Source organism: Tigriopus californicus, chromosome 8 (assembly GCF_007210705.1).
Source record: "Tigriopus californicus strain San Diego chromosome 8, Tcal_SD_v2.1, whole genome shotgun sequence".
NCBI lineage: Eukaryota > Metazoa > Arthropoda > Copepoda > Harpacticoida > Harpacticidae > Tigriopus > Tigriopus californicus.
The window spans coordinates 4,663,640-4,687,243 of record NC_081447.1 but is presented as its reverse complement, the minus strand read 5'-3'; the positions used below and the strand labels follow the sequence as shown (position 1 = coordinate 4,687,243).

Sequence of the window (23,604 nt, the reverse complement as noted above, 5' to 3'; positions counted from 1 at the left end):
CCGCAATCCTATTTTTTACAACGACTTTGACACAAAGGACCAGTCAGAGTGACCATTACCAGATACGTTTTACTCCATTGAGCCCTTTATCCCAGACCTAAAATATGCTTAAAATCACTCCAATTTGCCATCAAAAGTCCCTTCCATAAATGGATTGAACTTGTTTCAAAACTCTATCCATCATTAGATGTCAAAGAGTACCATTTACTAAATCATTGTGACATAAAACCGACTTTGCTACTGTCCAATGTGGGTTCCCTGATTTCATGGATGTTGGAGTTGTCCCGAAGGAAAATACAAAGTGATGTTGTTGCGTAGTAACGCCGTCCCAAATCCCTAATCTTTTGGTGCTTTTCGCAATCAATCGCTCATTTTTGTCACGGACAGTTCCTCCGATATGAACTGCGGTCTGAACGCCGCTTATGGGCCCGTGGATCCACCCACCCTTTACACCCACTTTGACCGGAGATTCATGCCCACCACGCTCAAGATAAGGTATTACTCAGATTTCGTCATAGATAGAGTTTTTGTTCGTGTTGATCACGAATCCTGCTTATGGAATGACTCCATGTGAAGCTAGATGGGGCTGGATATTCTAGGATTAAGCATAGGTTTTAATTGAAGAGAAAGCAAGGGATCGTTATTTTTTGCCATGGGGCCAAATCTCATGAATTCCTTAAAACTTGGACATTTTTCTTCAAGCTTCACAGGGTTTTAAGTGGTGTAACAACTGCTTGAAGTCAATGAACAATCAATCCTATGATGATGAGCTTCACAAATATCCAACGATGAGTTTGCCTTGATTGCACAAGCTCATGGGTGATTCCAATCAGCTTTGACTGTTTTTGTCCATCATTGCAGACGAGGCTCCTCTGTCTGAGGTGTCAAAGATGTCTTCCTCTCCGTGGTATTCGGGCATCTCGGAGCTGTTCCAGAAGCGCTTTGGCAAATATCTGATCAATCGCTATTTGGGCACGTTCCTCGAGAACCATGAGATCTTCTTGGATCAAATGTCGGCCACCTCGGGCGCCGAGGGCAGTTCGGGCTCGTCCATCTCGCTCCACCACGTGGCCTTGAATACCCGCAACTTAAACGCGGCCTTAGAAAGCTCGGAATTGCCCGTGGAGTTCGTGGACGGCTACATCGAGGAGCTCTCGGTTCACGTGCCTTACCAACGCATGTTGAGCGAGAACTGCTTCTTCTCCATCGATGGATTGACCATCACGTTGCAGGTTCGGCAACGGGAACATCCCTCGCAGATCTCGGCCTCGATCTTCCATTCCATGTGCGAGAGCTTCTCGAGCTTGGATCTGGCCGAGGATTGCCTCAAGAATGCCGAACCCGATCCGGAGGTAGTGGAGTCCTTGGCGGACCAGGATGCGGTGCCCGGGATTAAATTGTTGGCTCAAGCCATCGACTCGATCATCAATCGGGTCCAGTTGAAACTGACTAATACCACGGTTCGATTGGAGTACGTGCCTACAGTGGAGGCCCGGGGCTTGGCCCTGGAAATCCATATCGGTTTGTTGATGTATTCGGGCAATCCCAACCCAGCCGAATCCGGCCAGAGTGACTCGTTTAAGAGCACGCTCAAACGACTCTTCCTGGAGAAGATTGCCTTCTACACGGATGAGTTCTCGTTCGAGAAGAAATCCTCGCCAAACAAAGAGGACACTCAAACTGAGAGTGACACCCAATCCGAAGATGAGACTGATCCAGCGGCCTCTTCGGACAAACCTCGATCGCGGCAAGCCTCTCAGAGCATTGACCACGACCCGCCTTTGAAATTCGCCGAGATTGTCGGTCGAAACGAAATTGTCATCCGATTTGCTCAAACCACCACCCTCGGTCTCCCTCGATCCGTCGAGGCCATTGACGTTCATTTGGGGTCGTTGTTGATCCACTTGTATCCGCATCAGTTCCACACGTTGATCGAGATCCTCTCAGCCATCACTGTCTCCAGTCGGGACGATGATAAGGCACCGCTCACTTCTCGGCGAGAGGTCCGATTCACGACCGATCTCGAGAACCTTCTCCAAGAGAACATGATGGAGTCCAAGAGTCAATCCATTGTTGGGGCCCATTTCATGTCCGAAAGTGGGACCAATAGTATGGCTAGTAGCAGTGAATTCCATTCCATGACGGGCTCGAATAGTGAAACAAAACGGACTCATCATCGTAGTGGACCGCACCAAGAAGTCCCTGTGCCTCGGATTGTCATCAAAGTGTCCAATGTGATCGGAGCCTTGTTGGAAAAAGACGAACTCCTCTTCCAGTTAGGTGGCGAAATCACCAAAGCGTTGGCTTTGAGAAAGATGCGAGCTCAAGTGTTGAATTTCTTCAGTGCCAATTTCTCCACGGCTACTTGGGATCAAGATCGATTGGATATCTTGGGCTTGGAACTCACCAAGGCCTGTACTCAGTCTCATGTGGCATTGGTGGGATATCCGTTGGTGGTTCGTTATGAAGAAGGTGTGGCGATGACCAGTGCCTCTCGGAACAAATTCAATATGTTTCTCTCGTTGGACATCAACCGGTTAGCGATTCATGAGAACCTCTACCGATGCGGATCCTCGGAGGTCGAGTCAATTCCAATTATTAAATTCATGCAGAAGCCCTCAAATGCAACTAGTGCGTATGACATCCCGGAATCCGACGTGCGATTCGTAATGAAAGATCTCAAGGAGAAGAAAGTGATCAAAAGGAACATTCCTGTCCAACACAGCGTGATCGATCTGAAACTGAATCCGTGCCACGTGGATTTCGAGCCAGGCTTCTCGGATCGAATCTATATTTTGTTCAGCTATGCCGAGTTCGATTCGAATTGCTTGAAAGCGCCTAGCAATCCAACCAAATCCTCAGCCAGTTATCTGGAGCTAAATTTCGCCTTGGAAAAGGTGATCTTGGATTTCCACGTGCCCAAAGTTGACCGTCGGAAACCGGACGAAATCCCCAACTACGTTGAAGCCTTTTGGTCTCGGAAGATTCATCCGGAACTATACCAAATCGAATTGGCCGATTTGAGCCTTGTGATCGCCACCACCGTGCCGCCCATTCTTCAGCCTCTAGATATCACGATGAGCAGTTCAAAAATAGACATTAGATGCCAACCTCATCCAGAGGATGTGCCCATTTCTCTAATCCAAATCAAGCAGTCACAAAGTGGGAAGCAGAAAAAGATCAATCTCTCCGAATACGCTTGCTACATTCACGTGTCTGTCAATCTGGACGACAGTCAGAAACTCTTCGGCAAATATTCATCCGAAGGACGGCGGAAGCCCACAGATGCGGAAGGATTCGAGTCAGCGGGCAGTTTCAAAGTATCCGACACGGGCAAGGTGACCGGGGACAACGATAGTACGAGCAATATCTTTCAAAAACAGAAAGAGTACATCGAAGAGGCTTTGCTCCTCGGTCAGTCCCGACACAACATTCTCGTAGACCTGAAACTGGAAGATATCAGTGTCATATTGCCTTCAAAACGGATCTACGAACTCATCTACAACCGCTTGGGCAATGAAATGATCCTCTGGCAACCCGAGATCTTCAAGGTCCAGGAGTTTCTCTTTCATCAACCCCTGTTTGATCCCTTGCAAAATCCTGATCACGGATTTTCCACCTGCTTTTCCGGCACAAAGCCATCCCTGGATTGGCAGTCCAAAGACGACGGACAACGGCCTTACGTGAGCTTTCCTCGCGATAATTCGGCCACTTTGGAGATTCATATGGACGTTTGTGTTCTCTTGTCCATCAGTAAAGCTCAGGCTGTGATAATTGCTCCCAAGTCCGACAATGGGTCGGATCCCGACTCCAATATGACTCTCGTGGCCAATGTGGACCAATTTCAGCTGACAGCAATCACCGGACTGGAACGAGAACCTGAGACTGTCCTATTGGGTCTGTCATTGGGTGATGGGTGCATCAAATTCGGATTGATCCCCAAAAGCATGGAACTCAATCAGATTCACTTCAATTCCAGTCCCTCGCCGAATCTAGACGTCCTTTTGAAGCGAACTGGTTTCTCAGAGAGAGCGTGGTCCGAGAGTCTAAACTCGTCTAGGATCATGAAACTTACCGCCAAAATCTTGTTTGATGCGAAGGCCAATTTGAAGACCATCAATTTGGCATTTGATTTCATGGAGCTGAACGCAATCATTCGATCCCTCGTGGACTCGCCTGTTTGGCTGACTTGGCTCGGGGAATTCTTCACCGTGGTCGAATTCCCGGTGGATGGATACCTTCCACCCGCGATTCTCACTGAAATGCAATTCGATGTCCGCAAATCCTCAGTCGAACTTATCCCCAAAGTCCATCCGGCGCGATTGGCCTTCACTTTGGGCAAGGCTCGGGTGGCATGTAATCTCCTAGATACCGGGCACGATGTGAACATTGGCATCAATCTAGAGGATGTGTGCCTTTTCTTGGCGAGAGACTCGGTGGACCCGATTGCCAATTCGGTTTGCATCACTGATCTAGACTACTTGGACCTAGAGATCCATCTCCGTGAGGAGGAGAGCATCAATGAAACCGGCGGTGTTGTCCTCACGCCATATCTGGATGTGTCGGCAGCTTGCAATCTGATTCGAATCCGAACCTGCTCGGATACCATCTTGATCCTGACCGAAATGTTCAGCCGGCTTTTGAATGAGGGTCCAATTCCGAAGAAGTTTGATCCTCAGGAAAATCCAAGCTTTAGACAAGGAGGTGAAGCAACGCTCATAAAGTTCGAAGTGGCTGAAAATGTGGTGCCGGATATCGAGGAGGCCATGCAAGAGCTCCAAGCCACCGAAAGAGAACTAAAGGCCAAGGAACAGGAGGAGAATAATCGGTGGAAGGCTCAGGAAATGGGGGGTGCTCAATTGTTCTTCTTTCCCAATGAAGGTCAAATACCTAAGGCCTCATCATCATCCTCTCAATCCACGCCCAAATTTCAGGTGAAGTACAACAAGAATGAAGAGGTCACCTTACCAGAGACTCTGGGAATGAGTGAATCTTTTTACCAATCGCCTTCGTCCGCTCACAATCTGAGTTTCAATGAATCATCCGAGGAGTTCTGCGTACTGGACCACGAAGTTGGCATTGGAATCATGCCAAAGAATGGCGAACCCGCGGCTCGAAATTTGGATAACGATGGTGTTGTGGTTCGAGAGAATTATTTTGCCATCCCTCAAAAGACTGTGGATTACTTGAAGACCCCCAAAGGTTTCCCCAAGTTCAAATCCAGGTTCACAGTCAAAAAATTGTCTTTGGTCTGGCAGATCTTTGGCGGGCACGACTTCAGCGCGGACAAGGGGCTCCTCGTGGACACCAAAAGCAAAGTAGTCAAAGATCCTGAGGCAACTACAACGGAAACCAAATCCGGACCGAAGAGAAGTAGTAGCTCTCGATCATCTGGTTCCGCCAATCCTGCTCGTCAACACGAGGAACATCTCAAACTTAGGGGTGGTCCTGGTCGAGACTCGGACAAGTGCTTGGAATTGGCCATTTTGAGGATTCAATTCGTGCACGAGATGTACCCTGAACATTGCCGAGAAGTGTCTCGCCAAGTGTTGGTGATCCCCATCCTGGAAATCCGGGATCGAATGGCTGCCTCGGATATCAACAAACTCCTCCATCTGTATTCATCACGTTCCAGACCAAGACAAACGAGCTCGAATATGATGAGTATTCGATGCGTTCATATTCGACCCAGTGTAGATGATCCGACGATTGAATCCAACATCAACTTGTTTGTCCAGCCCATCCGTCTCAATATCGACCAGGATACTCTATTCTTTCTCATTGATTTTTTCACTACCCTCGCCAAAGAGCAAAAGGTGACACCTCATCCTAATGAAAGCACTGTAGTTCAGTATAATGCCGGCGTGGAAGCCTTCGAGGTTCGAGAAATGGCTCAAGAGGTGTTTGAAGATGCAAACAGTACGGCTGAATCAACCCCGGATCGACAACTTTCGGATTGTGAGGAACATATTCCGGCGGGAACGCCCTTAGAAGCCCCACCCCGACCTGCACGAAATCGGATGGAGCAGAAAGATATCTTTATTCGCTCCTTTGTCTTTGCACCGGATCTTCCTATTCGCGTAGATTACTCGGCCAAATACCTTGATCTAACCCAAGGGGCCCTCACCGGATTGTTGAGTGGCTTAGCGAGTCTGAATAACTCGGAATTGAGCTTGAAAGGCGTATCCTATCAAAGTGGAATCTCAGGATTGGAAAAGCTCCTCACTCTGTTAATCTCCGATTGGTTGGCCGATATCAAACACAACCAGATCCCCAGACTCCTTGGCGGAGTTGGTCCCATGCACTCCATTATTCAATTGGGACAAGGGATTCTCGACCTGATATTCATGCCCATCGAGCAATACCAGAAAGATGGCCGAATTCTTCGAGGCCTCCAAAAGGGTGCCAATAGCTTCACCTCGCTCACGGCTATGTCTGTCCTTGATATGACGAACAAGCTCTTGGGTTTGATCAAATTCGCTGCCGAGATGGCATTTGACATCATGTCCCCCGAAGGATCGGTGATTCAGGGCAAGATTTCCCACCCAGGATTCCCGAGGCGAAATGTCGCTCACTTGTCTAGACCCGCAGATTTTCGAGAGGGCATGATCAATGCCTTGACCGTTGTGCGGGAAGGGTTTGATGAAACCGCCCGTGCCTTGAGTGAAGTGGCCATAAGCGAACATCGCCGACGCGGTTTGGGTGGAGCTGTGGGCGGAGTGTTGCGGCAAATGCCTTCGACGATCATGAGACCCGTTATTATGGCCACTGCGGCCACTTCTAATGTCTTGGAAGGTGTCCAGAGTCAAGTGGCCCCGGATATCCGTCGAGAGGAGGAGGAGAAATGGCGGAAAGTGGATCCCAACAAGTGAAGAAAGAATATAGATTGTTATGAAAGAAGTATCGTCGTCCATGGTCTCCGATTTTTTAAATCTTGTGCTACTCCGAATATTTTATACATCCAGTTTTCTACACGTAGAAAGTCCTATTATGCTCGGCTAAAATAGAACAAAACTAATATCAAAATGAAACCATCAAATCAGAGTTTTGGTATTCGAATTTGTTCTTCAATTCTTTTTAATTACCAATATAACAGACGGGATTGATTGCATGGCACTGAAGCAGAGAATATAGATGAAAATAGGTCGCTTTCTTGGCTTGTAACAACTACTCTTTCAACTTCTTCATGAGTACATTGGCAGCTTTGGCCACATCCCAATCTCGAGTTTGCAGGGCAATCTTCATGTCTTCGTCCGAAACCTCCGGGAATTTGATCAGATTCTTCAATTTGACCAGCTTGATCGCATGATGAACATCCCAATCCGTGCTGTCCAAGGATCGGACGCAATCTTCGTCTGAGATGTCCGTACCCAAGACCTTCTTCATGATTCGCACCTCATCCGAATGTAAGCCTCTAGCTTTCCCGCGTGTACGCCGAATATTTGGCCGAAAGTCCAGAAGATCCTCGCAAGAGACATGGTCTTGGTTGTAGTAATTGACTTGGGTGGCCCCTTGTCTTGGACTATGGCTACTATCGATAATGGTATCAGGGATGTTATCCAAGGCATCCATGCTGCAAGCAATCGCGTTTTCAAAGGCATCCGATGAGATCTGATCCTCGTGGTCCTCCAAGTTTTTACTTGATCGAAGCGAAGATGGATTGGTCGCGGGCAAACTCTGATATGGGCTGGTTCGTCGTCTAGAAAGTGAGTGATTGTTGTCAGGTACGGATGACACATGAGTAGACGACGCTGCGTGAGGAGAGAATCCGGAATAAGCGGGCAGGGAAGCCTTTCTCTGGAAGTACGTTGAGGAGGCCCGAGTGGTCGAGGCAATGGAGTTAGCAGTGCTAGTGGTATGTTGTCTCACAGGCACACTTGTTAGATGAGTTAGGGAATGTCCAGAGTAATTGGAATTAGGGTCCGGGTCCAGTACGCTTGTTGAGGGGTGGTTGTGGTTGTGTTGGTTCATCTGCAACGAAGTGTTGTGGGGTAATAAGCACACAAACACGCACACCGGAGACATGCACGGGCAAAAGACTGTCTCAATGAGGAAGGGGTGTCCTTACCTGCAAATCAATATTCTCATTGGCTGTGGATTCCCGTCGAAGGATATTGGCCGCCATTCCGGAAGGGATAATTAAAGGATTCTTTCTGACATGTCTTTTGGGGGGCGCACTAAGGTCCAGTGTGGTCGTCTTGGGGGGCAAAGGCAACGGATTCTGGCCCGAGTTGGTTGAGGCTGCATTGGTGGCATTTCCATTGGTGTCGCTCAAGGAGCGTCCCTTGGTCCCAAACGTGAAGGAACTTGCTCCTGGTTGATTTTGATGGATGGGTGAAGGTGGGGACCGAGGCGAATGGGGCTCATCATCCAGGCTAGTGCGGCTGGAACTCCCTTCGATTAAGGCCCGATAGGCGTCTTTGGCAGAGGGCGTAATCATACTTTCCACATCGGCCGAGGATTGAATTTCCTCGGAGAAATGACGCCGCTCTCCTTTCGGACTAGATTTGCCAGGGAACCAGAACTGAAACTTTTTTGAGGGTGAATTGGGAGTCAATGGCGATCGAATGGGAGAGTTGTCATAGAAACTGTCGATGCATCGTTTGTCTAGATCATGCATGGATTTACTGGCCAAGGCATTGGCCATGGCGATAGCATTCTCAAGGGTTTTTTCGTCGGACGCTTTGATGGGCTTGACTGTGGCTTGCTGCTTTTTCTTGTGCTTCTTATGAAGCGTCAGGGTGGACGAGACCAATTCTTTCATCTCCTTCATGTTGTGCTTGGTTAGGTGACTTTTCCTCTCCTTGGAGGTGGATCGAGATTCACAAGATTCCTTGACCGGCTTGCCCGTCTCTTCTTTCGAGTCTTTGGACGAGTCCAATTCGCTAAAGACCTCGTCCATGAGACTAGGTCCCAGATCCAGTGGTCCACCGAGCTCATCATCACTTATGGTGTGATATTCGTGCGGCTTGATGGGCTGAGCTCCATCCGGCACGTCATTGTTTTGACTAGCGTTGCTGGATTTCCTTAGATAACCAATTGCGTAACCCATTCTTGGATTCTTATTCGTGCCCACAGCTTCGGAAGCAGTCGAGTATGAGGTTACACAATGGGGCTGTCCCTCACTCTGGCCATTGGTGCTGTTTCCACCCGCACTGCTGGTACTACCTCCTCTAGCAGCGATGAGGGGAGCCCGTTCCGAGGCGTCCGAGTCAGCACGGCTTAGCACGGTGGTGAATCCACTCGTCATGCTCTTGCCCATGGAGGGATGCCACGACTTGGTCATGGTTCCTCCCCGACTAGAACTCTCGGGAACGGGGGTGGATGAGGCGGTGGCAAAGGCACCCACGTCTCCAAAGAACGCGCCGTCCAAACCGATATGGCCAGTATGCTGGACCTCTCCCCTTGGACCACTGATCATCTCTCGACTGATCTTCTTCTTAGATCCTCGAGAGCCTCGTAGAGAGTTCCTTTGAAAGTTTCCGCTCGTGCTTTGGTAGATATCCTCGTGTTGCCATTTGGAATGGTTCCCTTGCGAAGGCAATGTCCCAATGTAGGTCACGGTGTGAGCCGGACTGAAATAGCCCACTTTGCCGTTATTCATCGCCCCCGTCCAGTAAGAGTTGCTCCCATTGGACTCGCTCTTGTCTAAAACGGTGATGACGTCACCCAACTCAAAATCTAGGATGTCGCGTTTCCCGGCTTCGTGCCCAGAACTGGTCACAGCTTGAACTTGCTCGGGTTTGGCGTCCTCGAGGATCGAGCACAACTTCTCGAAAGTAGGCCTCTCGTGCGTTTCGTGCTTCCAGCATTGAAGCATGATCAAATAGTGTTCACGGGGACAATGGACCGGGGGTTCGAGTCGATGCGAATTGGGCTCATCAATGGCCTCCAGGATTTGTTGACCGGTGAGAGCAGCCCACGGTTGGAAACCATAGCTGAACATTTCCCACATGGTCACGCCAAAAGCCCACACGTCGGATGCCGAGGTGAATTTGAGGAAATTGATGCACTCGGGCGCACACCAAGCGATTGGCAGCTTGAGATTCACATTGAAGTTGGTCTGATAGTAGTCCTTGCCCACACCCAAGGCTCTAGACAGGCCAAAATCGGAGACCTTCACCACATTTTTGGAAAACACCAAGATATTTCTGGCGGCCAGATCTCGGTGAATGAGTCGCTTGGTCTCCAGATATTGCATGCCTTCGCAGATTTGCTGAGCAAACCCGGTCAGACAAGGCACGGTGAAAGTGCTACGCAAAGCGGGTTCTTTGAGGCACTCCAACAGAGACCTCAAAGATGCCAGTTCTGTGATGAGCATGATTTGGGAAGCATCCAGAACCACTCCGTACAGCCGAACTACGTGAGGATGGTCAATGGCTTGCATGATCTCGTATTCCTTCATGAACGCCAACGTGTTATTTTGCATCTTCTCCTTACACAGACATTTGACCGCCACTTGGTGCCGCATCTGATCTTCGTCCGTCCAAACGCCTTGTTGTACCACCCCAAACTCACCCGCCCCCAATTCCTTGTGGACAGCAATGGCTTCAGCTGGAATCACATGTTGACTAGGGACGCGAACAGTGGATGATGAGGACCCTTGACGATTGGTTCCCCCCAGAGCGATCGAATGTCTCCGGTCCTTGAAAACAAATGGGTGATCCTCCTCACCTAAGAGAAGTTCGTGCTTCCCATCGTCTTTTCGGGGACGGAGGAATTTCTTCAGTTTTGAGGCATAATTTTGAGGACAGACTTTATAGAAGTAGGTTCGTAAGCGACGGGCTTCCGGTTTGGACATGCCAATGTTAAAAAGGTCATCTTCGATCACGTATTTGAGCTGCTGGACATTCTGTACTTGCAGAACGTTCTTGAAACTGTTGTAGTACTGCTGAAGTTCGGCCTCCTCCAAGAACTCGAAGAGACCGAGGTTGGATTTTCCTTTGGTGTTCATGATGTTGATGACGGTGATGAGTCATCTATGGAGATCACCGCTCGCCACTTGAATTTGCAACAATCTGTAATGAAATAGGAGGAAACAGAGGGAATTAATTGCACTTTCTGAGTGAGTGAGCGCAATTTAGACGGGGCTCATAAATCATGGGTCGGGTTTCGAATCTCTCTCTCTCTCTCTCTCTCTCGTGCCTCGCCTTCCCCCAAGATTCTGACGTACATAGTACATCAGAATTTAATGGTCAACTACTGCCGCCCCCAAGGAGCCAACCTTGAAGTGTCAAATCAAATTTGGCAAAAACACGATTTGCAATCAAAAGTTCAAAGAATTTTTTTTACATGAGGGTCGTCATCTGCAGACTACTACTCACACTCAAAAGCGGATATTGACTCTCATCTAAGTGAAGCCAATGACGAATAGATTGGAAGGAGTCTCTGTCGCTCTCTTGAATCGAAGCCAGTCTATTGGGGAGAAAAAAAAATCGTTGCAAATTTATGTTCTTTCACGCCTTGGAAAACATTCTGCATTCGCCACGCCGCCTTCATGTCGTGACTCGACTTCACTTGCCAAGAGCACTCAGACAGCCTACCTATTTGTCACAATCTCCACCACTCCTCACCGTGTTTTACCATAAAGACGTCGACGACCCTAATGGCGAATGGGTTGAACCCGACTACTAGTCACAATCCTAACGGTGGATCACGAGAATCTTAAAAGGATTTTCCCTTTACCCATTCAACTTTTAAGGGAATCCGGAGGAGCCCTCACCCTTCAAGAATGCCTGACGGAAATTTGACACTTGCCTGAGATTAAAAGAAATGGAAGCCACTCACATATTCCCTTCAAACTGTCTTGTTCATTCGTCAAAGGAGGAGCGCACACAAATACGACGTCACTCTTCCTAACCCCGATGAGAGCTGACATTTCCATCCCCAAAGTTGAGCGAATAGAGAGGGAAGGAAGCCCAATGACTCCGTTAACAACATCAATCAAATGAACACGAAAATTCAAAGCACTCTCAAACTCGCCTATTTGGAAGGAACAGTGGTGGGTTGGGTTGGCAGCCGCACAAAAAAACCTCATCCTTAAAAAATCCAATCCATCGTACTCGTTGGAATACGTTCTGAACACGAAGCCGGTTGAAAGAAGACAGAGAAGATCAAGCATACGAAACATGAAATGAGGGTTCGACAAGAAATTTGTCGAGGTTATTCTTCACCGGTTCGATTCGTTTCCTTCATAATTCTTCATAGTACATCCGAATCAGAAGTCCTCAAACCTGAACGAGGAGTTAGAAATTGAAAAGAACTTGCGATATGACTTTTGAGGACGACGGAGGGAGATGGATAGACAGATCGACCAAGTACTCGGTGTCTTATGGATAATCAAGATATTGGCAGTCAGGCTGCGGTACTCTTCCACCAGTCGGTTCAGTCTGGCAAAGGTGGTAGGGGTAGGCCCATTGACTGCCATTAATTTCACCTTGATTGGTATCGGACATACCATCGGTCCAATTCATAAAAGCCCGAGGACGCCGTTCGAGATGGAGTGAGTGAGTGAGTTTGAGAGCGGTGGTGGCGAATGAATGACTTTTCGTCATTTAGCAATGCTTTGATTTTCCAAAATCCTTCAATCAACCACCGATTACAACAGATCTCATGATCAAACACGAATCGAAAAAGAAAAAGATTGCCGTGTCCAATCTGGTGGTCCGGAATTGGACACAAAATGACCACAAGTCAAGATTCGAGCGAGCTAAAGAGAGCCGTAAAAAAGGCGTAGTTCATGAAATGTGGCGGAATTATGCAATTTTCTCCCTTTAAAACACACACGGACACCGCATGTGACCATTTTCCAACCATAATCCCAATGTGACGATGACTCTTCGTTCCGTTGAATGGACAATTGAAAATGAACAGCAAATTGCATACTTCGATCTGCGTTGGGCGGCAAAAAGGGGAAACAGGAATGCAGTCCGAATACATGTACGCGTATGTACCTACATAGTGTAGGGTATATTTGGGAGCTTCATGCCTCAACGGCATCATTATAATTGGACTGCGATGCGATCAGTGATTAGAGTCCTCTCATTTTTTGTCACATGACAAGAGCCATTAAAGAAGTCGCAGGAATCCTGGATTGGGAAGGCCAAGAAAGATCGAGAGCTAAGGGAAAAGAGCAGACAGAGAGCTCCGGATTCATCTCAATCAGACCTATGCGAGTTCGCCCATGAAATGATGGCCTGCAAGTGACTGATTGAGCCGAAAATGATGGAAAAAGGGTTACTGGTTCGAACTTGGGAGTTCATAAATAAATGTGGAAAACGAGTTTCCGCCAGATCGAAACTAACAAACAACGAGTAAAGAGTTCAAACGATCTGAAACTAGTCCCGGGTGATCACCCGATGACTGATCGTCTTTTTTGGCATTAGGGAGGAAAAAGACAGACTCGGAACAGATCTTTTCATTGCTTTGGAAGTCGTCGCCCCGGAAAAAAAAAGATGCTCACTCGTCTCTCAGCACGACAGCAAAAAACGCCACTCGCTAAGTTTAGATTAGGAAACGGCCTCCCGTGTCTCGCCTTTTTGGGGTGGAGATCCCGGAGACATTTCACCTACATATCATTCCAAATAATGGCTAACTTCAATCTAAACAAGAGGCACGAGAGGAGAAGCCGGGAGACACAGAACGAGGATAGGATGCCCAAGAGAGCCTGGGTGTGGACATATGGGATACTCGAGAAAAATGATTGAAGGACTTGCTTTTGTTGGCAACATGCCGCTCTGGGCAGGGAAGGGGGATGAAGCGAGAATTCGGCAACAAGGGGCAAGAATGCCAGAATGGATCCACCGGCAAATGAGCCGAGCCCAATCACTTCTCCTCCCGTTTTCAAGTCAGAAAGACGGGAAGGAAGAGGGAACTCGTCTTGAGGCTCATTTCAACAGACACCGGTGATCACGCCTGCTGTGGAGGGTAATGACTTTCCATGGAATATTTCCAGACTCAAAAGGGTGAGACAGGCGGCCTCGATTGAGCAAGGGGGAGGAGGGAAGAAAAGGCCATGATGACGGTTACGAGGTTTTAAAGAGCAACAAGCGAAGCTTTTAAATGCAGGTATTTGTCCAAGGCGAATTCCAATCCGAGTTCTTTCTTCAAATGACTGGAGGGCTGAGTGATAATCTTGGACTGTGTGCGCGGTTACGTGGGCCTCATCTAATATGCCTTGATCGCCGTCAGGTATGGCGAATATCCATCCATCCATCTATCTACGTATATGTACGTACGTATGATGTTGACCAAACAAAGCCTGAGCGTGAGTTTTCGTGACAAACGATGACCATCATAAAAAAGTGTGGCCACAGCCCAATTTACCTTACTCCACTCTCATAAAATTGCCTGGATTGTGTCTCCCTTCAGAGCACAAAGAGTCTTCTTACCTGAGCGTCTCTCCAACCAGTACAAGGTCAAAGTCAATCGACCCTGGGTTCGAGCACCATCGTAGTCATCACTTCATAACAGAGGAACGGCATTCTGGTCCAAAGCTGTAGGTTCCATCCCCATGGCACACAACGATTCTAAACTCCTCCAACAACTACCAAACCTTCCACTACCACTTCTATTGCTATGTATAACAGAAATGAATCGACACACAAGACATCAAAGTAAGGTAGAAAGAGAGCGAGGATTTTTTCTCTTAAGCCGTGGATCTTGAGCTAATCTATGGCGAGGAGAAGTAAAGACAACAACGGGTAGGGAAGGAAAGAAGGAAGGGAGGGTTGGATGGATGATCTTCTCCACTTGCTGGCTGAGTTGACTGACTGCCTTCTCTTGGTCGTACGAGGAATCCTTCGTGGGCAGGTCTGCTTCTAGTTCTTGCACCCAGTACCCGCCTCATTCTGTCTCGTTCTTCGTCTCCGCTCCCTCTTCTTCTATCTCACTCCATCCAGTGTCCAATGCTATGCCAATCTTCTTCCACTTCGGACTCCTCGCCCAACTGAAATGACTCATACCTCAGGGTGAGGATAAGCCTGGACACGATAAGATGCCCAAGATCGCGTCTTATCGAGACCAAAGTCATAGTTAGTATTTCATTGTGATGTACATGAGTAAAATCTAAAATCCATGGTTTATGTTTTGAAAAATGGCTTTTTTTTATCGTTTCTTTATTGATTGAGGGAAACACTTTCGGCCATGCTGAGATTCCAAGATGGTTCAATGAGGGAGTTAGCAGGCAATTTTAGTCACCTTTCAAATGGCCCGCGGCAAAAATCATATTGAAACGATAAATGAGGTTGAGTGAGTGATAACTGTCCCAAGGCCCTGGATCCGATTAAATGAAATTTTGACAGCCCTTTGGGGCATCAAACTATATTAGAATCTTATTATGATGTAACGATTGCAATGAAGAGTATTGTTTTGTCCGCAAAAGCTATCAGATCGCATTGAGAATAAATGATACCTTGAAAGTTAAATTTACTCAAAAACAGCTTGGTAAACAGGGTTGCCATAATGGAGGCAAATTGTGTTCAAATTAGGATTTATACTTGTCTTATAATTTGCTATCATTACGAAGCATGCTATCTAATGATACAAACTGTCGATTTTTTTCAACACTTCCGCCTTACTATTCATTGACAATTAATCGCATGCAATGGGATGACCTTACTCTGGCCCAAAATAAACACAACATTTCAAGCAAGACTGTTCTTCAAAGAGCGGGAGATTTTGATATTTTAACTGGGTCAGACTTTTTTCCGCCTCACTTTGCCCAATGTCGGACGAGGATGTGCGGGTTTGGGAGGCTCGTGCCCGAGAGGCTGAGGCCAATATGGCTCAAGCCGCCGAGTACGGGCGCGGCCTTTTACTCCGCGTCTCCGAATTAGAGGCCAATCTCGAGGCCAGTCACCAGGAAAAGCACGAACTTTGGTTGAAACTCGAGGCCAAGATTGGCTTCGAACGCACCGTTCTCGAGGAATTGGAAGAGAGCCGCGATCATGTCAAGAGCCTCGAGGCCAAATTGGAGTCCTGCGACCAGCTGGAAGCCGAGATTGAGGCCTGGCGACAACGATTGGACCGTCAAGCGGCCAAGATGCGATTTGACGAGGACAGAATCAGGATGTTGGAAGAGCAATTGGCTCAATCCAATCAGGCAGCCTTGAATGCTTCCTTGAACACTAGTACAGGAACCTTAGAAGGCCAAGGTCCGTTGGAAGCCGCCTTAGAAGAGGAACTATCGCGGTTAAGGATTGAATCCGTCCAGTGGTTGACGGAAAAGCAAGCTCTTGAACAAGATTTATTGGCCAGTCAAGGCCAAAAAGAGGAAGCCATCCGGATGCAGAACTCACTCAAAGAAAAGGTCACCCAATTAGAGGCCACTTTAGAAGAAAAGGAATGCGAAATCACCAATTACACGCGACATTTGGAACAAGCTCGGAGTGAGATCCAGGAGCTTCAAGTGGAAATGGAAGCCTTGACCGTGGCTGAAGCCGATCCTAACCTCAAGGGCAATTCCTTGTTTTCCGAGGTCGAGGACCGCCGACATTTGGTGGAGAATCAATTGGCGTCTATGAAGAGTCGCTATGAGGATATGAAAGTTCAATTGGACTTCAAGAACCAACAGTTGAACAAGGTCAAAATGCATAACATTGCCTTACTCAATATGGCTGGTCACGGACAGGATGACGGCGATCGGGTTCAAAGGCTAGAAGACATGTTGGTGGCGGAACGACGCAAGGTCAAATTACTGGCGGAGCGCCTCGAAACCGTCAAGGCTCGTCCAGCCGAGCGGCCTGTAGTGGACATCAAGGTCAAGACCGAGGATCCCGATCTGTCCGTGATTCCCAATCACACTCTCAGTGCCGAATATAAGTATCTCACCACCATGCTCAACGAGGCCCGAGCTCGCAATGAGGAACTCCAGAAGCAATTGTCGCAACACCTGCGCCAGAATCTCGAGGACGGCGACCAAATGATGGAAATGTCGCGCAAGATCTCGAATCTCGAGACCTTGGTGAGTCGATTCCGATCCGAGTCCTATCAGCTCAAGATCAAATTGGAGGAGGCCAAAAGTCAACGCCAAGCCGGAAACCAATCGCCCAAGAAACCCAAGCCCGCCAAGAAAATTGTCGAGAGAGTTATCTTCAACGATATCAACCGGGACTGTGGGCGTGCCCATCAAGACGACAAAGAGAACGATGTCCCGGTGTTTGGCAGCCAATCTGAATCGGTCAAAGCCGATGTTGATGCGTCGAGCCAAAATAGAGGCCAAACTGTGGGGACTAAAAAGAAAACTGTCAGCATTTCCACCTCTGTCGAGTGCTTTGAGGAGGGTCAGCATGAGAAGAAGAATGCCACTCGCGAGGATCTGAATACGGACGAGTCCAAAGGCCGGATGAGCAAGCCTCCGGGTCGGAAACGCGTTCCTAATGTGGTCATCAACGCTGAGGAAGAAAACAAGAAAATGGAGGAACAGTGCAAACAGCAGTGATTATTTCTATAGTCATTTTTTGATCAAGGTCGGTGGCATGCTAGATAATAACGGTACTTTGGAGTGTTCTTGAACGAATTGATTAACGTCTTTGTTGGCCCAGGGCTGTTCAAAATATACAATTTTTCTTCACTTTTCGAATTATCGGTAAAATTTTGTTTTTGTTTTCGCACTTCTAACAGTCTTAACATTTTTCGCCTGTTTTAGCTCAAAAGGTTGAGTTTTCTTTAACCTTCTCAAAAAATGCTATTCTTTTCTCTCGTTGACTTAGTTCAGCCCTTTTGCTTCGTATGGCTGAAAATATTATTTTTTTCTTAACGCATGCTTCCCTGTTAGCAAGTCCTATATTGATGCATTACTTAAGCATTAACGATCTAACAAGATTATACTAAATTTAATTGAGACGTACCCAAACTGTTTTTCCTCAGAGCGCATTTCAAGGGAGCCTTGGTTTGGCCAGCTCACATTTATGGTAAAAATTAAGCCTTGTCATAATAATCTTTCGGTAGAACAGAGTGCTATATAGAAAGGACTTTGTACATATTTGAACCCTAAATGGGACAGCATATATATGTAACATTGAACAAATTGTAAAACTATTGTGATCCAATGAGAAGCAGAATCTCGCAATAAAAACTTTTACATATTTGCATGTTTCTATCAACAGTGCAAATGGCACAGATTGATAAAAATTTGATCACGTGCGTTAAATATTATCAGATCTTGAATGCCATTTTATTCACCCTAAGCCCTAGAGCAAGTTTTTTTTTGGTAGATATCCCCTCAAGTGGTGACAATGGATGGCCCATCTTTCAATAAATTTGACAGAAAAGAATCGCAACTGACATCGACGAGTTTCTGTTTAGTACTGATGTGATCAAATTGACTCATTATTTGGAAATTTGCTAATTTGTTTGGGAAATTCAAAAATTCGGCCAATTTGGTAAAATTTGGTTCCATTTCAAATTTTTTCAGTACTGCCAAAATGACGACTTTCTTACGAACTACTTTTTCTGAGCTATATGAGGAACTGTGAAGGTTTCCTGTATTTCCCTTTATCTAGTTTTGAGAGGAGCGTATAAACTAAATCCCGTGAACACTTTTCGAGACTTCAAAAGTCATTTTCAGGCCAGTGAGTTATTTTGACCCATTTCCAAACGCTCAAAAATTTCCTTTCAGGAAAGCCTGATTTCCAGGGCGACCATACTTTATAAAACATCAAAGATATGTATGGCTATTGCATATCAATGTAGTTGTCTCTTCTCCAAGATTTGTAATGGCAAATTGGTCCATCTACTACAGAGGGTCAATTCATTTGACCTTTACATTAAAAACCGTGACAAAGTGATCTTTTTTGGTCGTCCGTTAGCTAAGAAGTTCAGTGTGGCGCTTTTTTGCTCCCGTGGACGACGGAAGTTGGCTGGGAAAAACAAAACAAGTACCAGAATTGCTGGATCCATTTCTGAGAAATGGATATAATTGTGTGCTTGTGTGCTGTGGGTTCAAAGGGAGAAAGTAAGATATAAAGTGGACAACGCTCCAATTTTCATCTATTCAATTCAGATTGCATTGCGTCATACTTGTTTTTAACACAGGTGGGTATTACTAGCCCCAAAGTCAAAGTGGTAAATAGTTATCCCGTAGGTTAAAGTGAAGCTTTTGAATCCTGAATACATCAAATTTAATCAAAAGCTTTGAAAATTTATAGTTATCCTCAAATAGTTCATGGGCCAAAACAAACCAGTTTTGCTTATTAACAATACCCAACTAAGAAGCAACCAACCGGATTGTTATGTGACATTCTCGAGCCATGTAAATTGAAGACCTTTGAACCGCTTTTCCAGATCTGGCTGACATCATGATGTCAAGGGCTCACTCTATTACCAATTCCCAGTGGATCGCCTGTTTTGCTTTGTTGTGATCTCCCTCAATGATTTCCTACCAATGGATGTCCCCATATGCATAGTGAACCAGACTTAACCCAGCATGAAATTCAGCCAGTGGTCAAGTCTCTGTCGCTGACTTTTCGCCAGTGGATGCCCCAATAGTGAACTCCTCTAGCATTCTTATATTCCACCAGTGGTCAATTCCCCCACTTGGATCCTTGACAACAATGAACCCCGTCAGTTCCACCTAAGTCAAGCCCGCCTTACGGAAATCCCCCACAATAAATGTCATCAATTAGTATAAGTCCAGAGTAAACGATGAACGACTCCCATCATGCCTTAGAAAAAGATTAAGCAGGAGGATTTTAGTCAGACTTAGACAAGTCCTTTACTGAAAAATTCCTGATGTACCGTGTATTCAAGGGCTAGCCCGATCCGCCAACTCTACAATGTTGGTTGATCAGATGATGTATGAATATAGAATTAAATGAATTAACTAGGCTTTTCGTCTTGAACTACTGGAAATTCTATTCCCCAGAAGCGATAAGGAAGTCCATAAAACATAAAAAAATACATGCGCTTTTTTGCCTCATGACTTGTCATACTTTTGTTCCCGGCTCCCCAGCCTTTTTAAGTCTTGGAGAAATAATGAAATGAATACTGATGATCAATTGCTTTTTGAGTAGTTTTGAATAAGTTGTGTGTAGAATTTAGTGTCAAGTTATGATTGTTAATGTTGTTTCATACATATTTGTCTCGAATGATATGACATCGATGTGAGACATGATGGTTATTCAAAAATATCTGGTTACCACTTCCATTCTTATTAAAAATAACTTTCATTTGAGTTGTTTACATTTGAGCAGATTTAACATTGAAGCACAAGAATGAAAGAACGAGCATGGATAGACATTATCAATGTGCAGGAAATTTCTAGTTATTTGCACCAGAATTTAATTGTGTCTACAATTCCATTATTATTGGTCTCTGATATAAAAGATTGTTCAAAAGTGTGGACTCTACTTCTTCTAAAGTATGATGAATTCATACTAGTAAACTAATAGGAATCTCCTTAATTTCAGTAAACAATGTCCAAACAAGACAAAAGTCATGCCGAGTCTGTAAAAATACATGAACCTTATAACTTCTTGAATGATTGCGGAATATTTTAGCTAGCTCATAGATCAAAATGCACTCCCAGGAGTAGCCGCACATGGTCTTAAAATTTGCCAAGGCATATAATTCAAAATGAAAGGTAATATAAAATGACGAAAATTTTTGCCTATGAGGGAAGAGACATGTTACTAGACTACAGTTTGTTGCAATAATGCACTGTCTTTTAGCTCCTGATCATTCCTATAAATTCCACGCTTCAGTCACCCCGAATTTCCTCCGTGTTCTTAAATAGAGCTATTATTTAGAGCGAACTTGGTATTGCTAATGATCTCAAAGATTTCTCTCCCTTTGTTTAATGACATCTTATTGAAAAAGCCCAATAAAGATTTAAATTTGATGGGCAGTGTCTTTGCACAATGTCACAAGAGGAAATTGTGATTATCATGCAAGCATACGTACCTTAACAATGTCTATTTTTTAAACTCTTTTGACCACACCTATTTCCGGTTAGTTTGGTTTTAATTTGGGATTTGAAACGATTTGATTTGCGGTAATTTGATTTGGTCCATTTGAAAATTTGGGAATTTGATTTGTTCCCATCAGTACTGTTTAGTACTTCTCAAAGAAAAATTCGCAAAATTCTTCATCAAGCCAGCCAGAGTCTAGTTGGACAATAACAAAAGATCAAAATTGTTGAACTTTGACCCCCAATTCAGCCGACCATTGAAAATTTAGTTGGATCACAATGTGCATTGATCGAGATTCTTCACCTTCAGATAACCACATCAACAGCCAGGATTTTTCCCCAGTTTTCCTTCAATTCATTCAACCAATCCATAAACCACTGAAAATTATTTTCAGTAGTTCATGACCAATCCAACGTTTTTGTGTGTGCTCTGGTCACCTTAGGGTTCTCTTCTATGCTCCTACAAAGAAAAACAGCAGCCGAAATCGTTGAATCGACTTGACTTCATCATCAGCTTAGAGAGAGGCCAAGTTCTCTGGATCGAGGTTGGGCATTTGCCCACGTCAGCGATCGAAGAACTGCCTACCTACCTGACTTTGACAATTGATTGACAGTGGACAGTTTGCCTGTCAGGCCCAGCCCCTCCCACCCTCCGGGTTGATTCACCATGGGCCTGTGTAAATGTTCCAAGAGGAAAGTGACCAATCAGTTTTGCTTCGAGCATCGGGTCAATGTGTGTGAAAATTGCATGATTCAGAAGCACCCCAAGGTAAAAATAATGAATAGATTCATCCTGAGTTATAGAAAAAGAGTGTAATCCTAATCCCGTTTAATTTGTTTTCTTGGTTTGCTTCAGTGCGTGGTGCAAAGCTACCTGAAATGGCTCGAGGATAGCGATTACAACCCTCATTGCCAGTTCTGCTCCCAGGATCTGGCCGATGAACCGTGTGTCAGATTGATTTGCTATCGTGAGTTCACATCCGGGGCATATCCAGGCTCCGAGATTCTAGGCTCTATGGCCTAGACAAAGGGACCTTTTTGGAGGCCCCTCAAAATGTTTTTAGGGATGAAGTATTTACTACCCTAAATCACTCTTTAGATTCATAGCCTTGGAGAAGTGAAGCCTAGGTCGTCTCATATTCAAAATAGACCCGCTAAGTGAATAGTCGATCTCCCGATGAAAATTGGATCGCCCATTCTAGTCTAGTCAAGTCAACTTCGATAGCTAGGATGCAATTGCATCGGCGAAGGGGACGGGATGTGCCCCACCATCTCTGTCTTTGTCCTAGCCAGACCAAAATGAAATCCCCCAAAGCAAAAAGATGCCCCTTGAAAATGCTCAACCAGTGGCGTCAAAGATTTTCCGAGATGGAATGTCAATAAGATAAGATTATTATTACTTTCATTGTGTCCCTTTGGTCATTTTTCATTGATTGTCATTGATTGAATTAACAGAGACGATCATTAAAGGAGAATGTAATCTCAAAAATAACAGCTGTTTACAAGACGACTATAAACCACAAATCCGAACGATTGAAAATTGAGTAGAGCCGTATTGAGTTAAAAACACACGATTTCGAAGATTTTTCTAAATAGATTTCGTCATTTAGTGCTGAATACAAATAACAGGTAGAAGCCATAAGTTTTCCCATTTGAAGACGAAACATATCATGAAAAATAATCGAGCGCTATCGCCTCATTTGTTACTTGGGTTCATGACCTTCCGTTATTGACTCTAGTTTTTTGAAATCTATATGAACAAACCTTGGTCCTTGCAGACGTATTCCATTGGGTTTGTCTGGATAAGTACGCCCGCAGTCTACCTGAGGACACAGCACCCGCGGGGTACACCTGCCCTACTTGTCAAGATTGCCTCTTTCCGCCCGAAAATTTGGTCTCGCCAGTGGCCGAAACCTTGCGAGAAGTGCTAAAAGACGTCAATTGGGCTCGAGCCGGATTAGGTTTGCCTCTCTTGGAAGCTCATGTGGAGAAAAGGCCCGCTTTCAACGTCCCTGATGGACCGCGTCCCACGCCTGAGGGTCAAATGGCCGCCCATTCGGACGGACATCCCTCTACATCATCTTCCTCCGGAGTGTCCGAACGCGTCGGGGTGCACCACACGTCCAGCAGTAAAAAAGATCAAGTCATCGACTTGGATGGATCCCGGGGTGGGATAGACTTGGGTGCCTTAAGTTCCTCCCCTTTGCTTCGGGACCCGGATATTGATGACAATAAATATAAGCGGAAATCGGCCGTGGAGATGTTCACCCGGTGGTGGCGTACTCTGATGGGTCCGTCTGCTCGACGCAGGACCAGCAAGATGCAACGCTATCTCATGATCATGATAATTTTATTCCTCGTCTTCATGACCTTTTTGGCCGTGATGTCGTATTTGTCTCGACGAGCTGGAAACGAAGACCCGATGCTGGAGCCCATGAATAATCCGAACATTCATGTAGGCATTGAAAGTTAGTCTGGCACGTCGTGTTAGGCTACCCGTTTGACCACGAGTGACAATGTTTGGAGTTTCCAAGCCGGCTCTTTTTCTATGGACGTTATCACTAAGATTTATTTTTCTTGCGTTTTCTGAAATAATGTANGCCCACAAACAATGATTGCCATTCATGAAACAGGGACGTCTGGATGTGACCCTTGGTCTAGCTCATGCGGGACGTGCAGCCACTCCCCTGATCAAG

At 45.9% G+C, this 23,604-nt stretch overlaps 4 protein-coding genes across 7 annotated transcripts; 3 read left to right on the top strand and 1 right to left on the bottom strand.

Annotated features, from left to right (window-relative positions):
• Positions 1 to 263: 263 nt before the first annotated feature.
• On the top strand, positions 264 to 7,031 carry LOC131885679 (autophagy-related protein 2 homolog B-like). The gene is made up of 2 exons (XM_059233798.1): positions 264 to 495; positions 862 to 7,031. Exon 2 carries the CDS (start codon positions 891 to 893, stop codon positions 6,870 to 6,872), a length of 5,982 nt encoding a protein of 1,993 aa, XP_059089781.1. The 5' UTR covers positions 264 to 495; positions 862 to 890; the 3' UTR covers positions 6,873 to 7,031.
• Positions 7,027 to 14,969, bottom strand: LOC131885680 (activated Cdc42 kinase-like). 4 transcript variants are annotated; one of them, XM_059233800.1, is made up of 4 exons: positions 14,391 to 14,969; positions 11,325 to 11,415; positions 8,069 to 11,018; positions 7,027 to 7,971 (listed from the first exon to the last, which is right to left on the bottom strand). In XM_059233800.1, the coding sequence occupies exons 3-4, from the start codon at positions 10,952 to 10,954 to the stop codon at positions 7,168 to 7,170; spliced, it is 3,690 nt and encodes a 1,229-aa protein (XP_059089783.1). In that variant the 5' UTR covers positions 10,955 to 11,018; positions 11,325 to 11,415; positions 14,391 to 14,969; the 3' UTR covers positions 7,027 to 7,167. The 4 variants fall into 4 exon arrangements, with proteins under 4 accessions (XP_059089783.1, XP_059089782.1, XP_059089784.1 ...); XM_059233799.1 differs by lacking the exon at positions 11,325 to 11,415; XM_059233801.1 differs by lacking the exons at positions 11,325 to 11,415; positions 14,391 to 14,969 and adding an exon at positions 11,983 to 12,088.
• Positions 14,970 to 15,642: 673 nt separating this feature from the next.
• On the top strand, positions 15,643 to 17,581 carry LOC131885682 (protein Spindly-A-like). Its single transcript, XM_059233803.1, has one exon. The coding sequence runs from the start codon at positions 15,725 to 15,727 to the stop codon at positions 17,438 to 17,440; it is 1,716 nt and encodes a 571-aa protein (XP_059089786.1). The 5' UTR covers positions 15,643 to 15,724; the 3' UTR covers positions 17,441 to 17,581.
• A 3,812-nt stretch (positions 17,582 to 21,393) lies between these two features.
• Positions 21,394 to 23,501, top strand: LOC131885683 (zinc finger protein-like 1). Its single transcript, XM_059233805.1, has 3 exons — positions 21,394 to 21,677; positions 21,765 to 21,876; positions 22,687 to 23,501. The coding sequence occupies exons 1-3, from the start codon at positions 21,576 to 21,578 to the stop codon at positions 23,379 to 23,381; spliced, it is 909 nt and encodes a 302-aa protein (XP_059089788.1). The 5' UTR covers positions 21,394 to 21,575; the 3' UTR covers positions 23,382 to 23,501.
• The last annotated feature ends 103 nt before the right edge of the window (positions 23,502 to 23,604 follow it).